At 46.6% G+C, this 5,303-nt stretch overlaps 1 protein-coding gene across 1 annotated transcript; it reads right to left on the bottom strand.

Annotated features, from left to right (window-relative positions):
- Positions 1 to 1,425: 1,425 nt before the first annotated feature.
- Positions 1,426 to 2,473, bottom strand: LOC127293100 (uncharacterized). Its single transcript, XM_051322654.2, has one exon. The coding sequence runs from the start codon at positions 2,142 to 2,144 to the stop codon at positions 1,596 to 1,598; it is 549 nt and encodes a 182-aa protein (XP_051178614.1). The 5' UTR covers positions 2,145 to 2,473; the 3' UTR covers positions 1,426 to 1,595.
- Positions 2,474 to 5,303: the final 2,830 nt, after the last annotated feature.

Here is a 5,303-nt window from a genome sequence, read left to right as displayed (position 1 = left end):
TAACGGAGGATCCCCGCCGCCGCCATCTGACGATCGGGCGGCCTCCTACAATGGGGCCGGGGTGAATGGGGTGGCACACGAGTGGCTCCTAAGGTGGTGGTGGTGGTGGTGGCGGTGCCTCCGGAGTCGCCTTTGTCAGCCCGGGAGGCTAGGGTTACCGCTTCACCGCCATCATCAACCACATAGACACAACTGAAACCTCTACCCACGTTATCTGTGAGCAATAAGATAGGGAGATCCTTATAGGTAGTGGTTGAGTTAGTTGCCAAACAGATGAGCATAAAAGAACTAGAAATTGAATGGTGAAAATGACCAACACCAACCTCACCATCGAGACTCGCGAACAATCCACACGCCTTCCAAGAAACACACACGAATGATGGTCATAAACGGAAAAAACAGCGTGAGCGAATGTATACTTGAAGTGAGCGAGACATGAAAACGCCGTTATTGGCAACAACACATGTAGAACAGAGAAAGAAAATATCGCATACTATGCAAAGGTAACGAACTAAGAAACACCCACCCACACATGAACCAATTAAAAGATCACAAATTGTCAGGAGAGAAGTATAGCAGCCACACAGACACCCTGAAACCCCAGATCCAGTTCCGATTGGGCAGTGACGGTACTTTGACACCATGCCCTTCCTTAAGACGTCACTTTGGAGACCACATACCTCCTTCTGTTTTGGTGGCGGTGGTGAGATTTTTCCGGGTGTTTTGAGGTGGGATGAGCACCTCAGCTAGGGGGATGCATCGTCGTCCCGGCGGTGCGAGCTCTAGCGTGAACTCCTACCTGCCGAAGATAACCTGCTGAAAAAGGGTTATCTTGTCTTCAAGATAGGGTTAATTCATGTTGAATTTTTAGATGGGGTCATTTTTTGGCGTTTACACCTCGATTTCTCTCGAGGAGCACATCAACCTGTACTCAGTTGTGTTGGGGGATAACACATGCAACCTCCTTACTTTGTAATCTTTTTTTTTTTTGTGAAAGTCCTTACTTTGTAATCATGTTCTTGCAAGACCAGAGAAATGGCTGTAAACGTTGTTGACTGAAATTAGGTGTGTAGCAGACATTTGTCTTCAACACGTTCTTTGTTTTTTCTTCTCAACTTTCGCACGCGGGAATGTGGACACGTAGGCACTGAGAATGCTTGTAGTTAGGAAATTACAGCATGCGTAAGCAAAGCGCGCATACGCAGCTTTCATTCCACAAGCAACCAACTTCGTAAGGCCAACGGAAATCCACGGGAAAACACAAGTGTCAAACTGATGGCCAATTCTCTATCGTTTTTTTTTTTTTTTTTGGAACAAATTCTCTATCGTTTCCCCCCTCATCTTTTTTTGAACCACGATGAAACGAGAAAGAGACGAATCAAGAGCAAAGCCAGCGTTAGATCGTGTCCTGATCCTACGACATGGATATGTCGAGGAGGTGAGACGACGAAAACGAAATCAATATTCGAAACAAAGACGTGAGTCGGGGACACGTCATTAGTTTTACCGCGTAGTCGAATCGAAGAAAAGAAAAGAAAAAAGACGACGAAGACGACAAGTCGCACGACACGCGGACGGAGACCCGGCCACCCTAGCTAGTAGAACCCCTGCACCGGCCACCGGCGCTCGCGGTCCGGCAGCCACGACGACCGCTTCTTAGTCTTCTCCTCCTTCTTGCCCTCCTCGCCGCCGCCCTCCTCCCCCTCCTTCTCGCCGTCGGAGCTCCTGGAGTCGCCGTCCGACGAGCCGCACCCGCCGGGCACGCCGGACTTGTTCCTGGACCGCACGTACTCGATCAGCCTCCACGCCGCCGGCTTCTTCTGCGGCCGCGGCATCGGAGGCGGCGGCGGGGGCGGGGACGCGACCCGGTACTCCGGCAGCAGCGGGTTCTTGGGGTCGGGGTCCTGCGGGAGGCGCGCCGACTGGGACAGCCGCTCGTACTCCGGCAGCGGCACGATCTCCTGCTCCTCCGACGCGGCGTCCCCCTCCACGCCGCCGTTGCCGTTGCCGTTGCCGACGCTGTCCATGAGCAGCAGCTGGTGGTGGCTCTTCGACCTCGGCTTCTGCCACCTGCAGCCGAACCTGCTGCCGCTGCCGTAGTAGCTCCGCTCTTCCTCGTCCTCAGAGTGATCCAGGATGTCCATATTTAACCTCTGCCACACGAGCACGATGCGCTCGTTCTCTCTCTCTCTATCTATCTCGATCTCGCGTCGGGATTATAAACTTTGCGCAGAGCGAGGAGGCCTATGCGCTACGGGAAGCGCGAGTGTCTGCCAACTGCCCGTGGATGAAGGAAGCAGGCAGCAGGTGCCAGGACGATAGGGAATTTTCAATAGGCGGGTAGACAAGTTTGACAAGCGTTGCTCGCTCGAGCCTGGCAATGGCGAATCGGGATGGGAGATGGAATTTTTGTACTAATGGAATTATCGCAATTGACTTCTGGAAGTCGGGTCACGTCGTGGCCTCGTGCTCACCTCGCTCTTGCGCGCCGTGTCGCTCGAGGATGGGGGTCCCCGCCGCAAAGCATGGCCCGTAGACGGATTTTGACGGCTCTCCAAAACCGGATAGACACGGTTGCATTTTCATTCCAACTCGACTGCTACCCAACAGAATCATACAACTATGACTCATTTTTCTCCAATCACACACCAGACCCGAGTCTTGATGTGTCATCTTTTTAAGGTCACTTATTCATGTTCAAACTTGTTTAAGTTTGACAATATTTATAGAAAAATATCAATATCCATATACATAAAAAAAGGTTAGAGATTTTTTTTGTACTTCCTCCATTCGTAAATATATGCCAATTTAGACATGAGCAATATCCCAATCCATAAATATTGACCATAGTTCTCTCCTATTAATATTACAAAAAAAAAAACAATGAAGCAATCGTCTTTCTCCGAGCCGATGTCTTCTAAACCTAGTTCCGCCTCCACCTCATCCTCCTGCATAAGTCAGCTCCCCTCCTTCAGTTGGCCTCGCCGGCATCAGGAAGGGTGGGAACCCTGATATATAAGTTCAGTTTCTAATAAATGTAGTGTTTTTAAGAGATTAAGTTAGGGTTTGGTAGCCATCTTCTTTTTTGTCTCCACGATAATTGAGATGGCATCATCTACAATGAGTAATCTTCAGCCTTTCATTCGACGACAAGATCATCTTCCCAACGATAATGGTGATATTGAGAGATTAAACTTCTATAGTTACGGTCTTTTAGGCCTAGCTTCGCAATATCAGTTTTGGAATTTCTATCAAGGTCATGAAGAGGAGGATGGTCCTCACAATTTTATCCCGGATGATACGTATTTCAGTATTTGACAATGGTGGTTCGTATAATTTTCTTCCAGCAAAGCTAACAAGGCAGTCCGGTTAATGTTGCTTGAAATATTGGTGTTGGTACTCCTCGCGATGTTGCTTGATTACTTCAATGACTGCATGTGTGCATGTAGCCTAAGTATTGCGGCTCAAATTAAATTTTGGGAGAGATTTCATTGATATTTACATGTATTTTGTTTGGTATATGTGGTATGCTGCCCTTACAAAATGCAAGATTATATCATGGAAGAAGAAAGAGTTCGAAGATCTAAAATATTTGCTCGTTTCATTTGGACTCTATTTGTAGTCGCTAGAGATAAATTGTGAGTCTCTACCATGTACTACTCACTGCTATACATGTATCGTGGTATTAATTGTCAAAGAAAACCATGAAAAATCCGATAAAACTATTTTCACGGGACAAATATGACTATGTAATTTTTGCGAAAATGTTCTTGCAGGCAGGATATCTATGTAGTCCCAAAAACCCATTGTCTCTTGATGCCACCTCCGGGAGGACTAATAAGAATATAGTAGTATCGTGATGATACCAATTACACTGAGCCTCTGCACCAAGAAGATGCCTAATTACATCAAGGATGCACACATTCGAAGAAAAAAAAACCATGTCATAGTGATCAAATACATTCAACATCAGAACTCTAACCACCACCAAAGATAACACCAGGGCTGTAGAAAAGATTATCCAAAAGCAATGTCTTCAAGGAGAAAATAACACCTAAGCGTTGTTGTCGCCTGATCAAATATCTTAGATTTTCACCGTGGATAAAGTCTAAATTTTCGAAGCAGCCACTTCACCAAAGTCATTGCCAGATACAACCAATAAAGGTCACACCTTGAGGTTTCGCCAAAAATCTCGACTCGGTACTCAAGTAGCACCAGCAAAAATGCAGTCCTCTTATGCAGCCACCATCTCTTGTAGGCCATTGCTACAACTCTTCAAACACCAGACACACATGAGCATGCATGTCCGGAATGGAGAAGAACATCGCCTCGCTAGCCAACACATGAGCATACATGTCCAAAATGGAGAAGAGCATGGCCTCGCTAGCCATAACCGTATAACTTGTGCAACATAGTTTTCATCCCATCCAATACAACCTGTGAAAGGACATGGATGCCGCCTAGAGGGGGGTGAATAGGCGGTTTAGAACTTTTAATAATATGGCTTAACAAATACGGAATAAAACTAGCGTTTAATTTGTAAGCACAAAATATATATAGCTAGGTTTCACCGATGTGCACCAAAGAATTATGCTAAGCAATTCAAGCTACTATGTGATAGCAAGATATATAACTTCAAGCACGAAGGCTATCACAAAGTAAAGTGCATAAGTAAAGAGATCGGGTATAGGATTAACCGAAGTGACGCGGAGACAACGATGTATCCCAAAGTTCACACTCTTGCGAGTGCTACTCTCCGTTGGAGCGGTGTGGAGGACAAGTCACTCCAAACGCACGAGGGTCACCATATTCTCCTCGAGAATTCCCACCAAAAGGGATGTCCTTGATCCACTATGGAACCTTAGGGTGGTCACCGAACCCGCATAAAGCTTGGGACTATCTCCACAACTTAATTGGAGGCTCTCAATAAATCGCCACAAAGGCCTTGCCCTTGAAGAATCTCCACAACTTAATTGGAGTCCCCAAGAACACCACAAAGACCACTAAGTCGGCTAGGGTCCAAAGACCCAAGAGGAACAAGCTCCGGGAACAAGCTCCCGAAGTGAATTTCTCACGAACTTTCACCTCCACGTATCACCGTGGAGAAGTCAAACCGATGCACCAAATGCAATGGCTAGAACACCACAAAGATATCCAAATCATTCACTCTCAAATTCCAACAAAGCTACTAAAGCTATTGAGGTAATAAGAGAGGAAGAACAAAATAAGAAGAGGAACACAAAATTTCTCTCTAAGATCTAGATCTAGAGATTCCCTCACAAAGAGGGGGATTTGATTGGTGC

The sequence above is a fragment of the Lolium perenne genome, chromosome 4, assembly GCF_019359855.2.
Source record: "Lolium perenne isolate Kyuss_39 chromosome 4, Kyuss_2.0, whole genome shotgun sequence".
In the NCBI taxonomy this organism is placed as follows: Eukaryota; Viridiplantae; Streptophyta; class Magnoliopsida; order Poales; family Poaceae; genus Lolium; species Lolium perenne.
The sequence above is the reverse complement of the archived record's forward strand: the minus strand, read 5'-3'. Positions and strand labels throughout refer to the sequence as shown.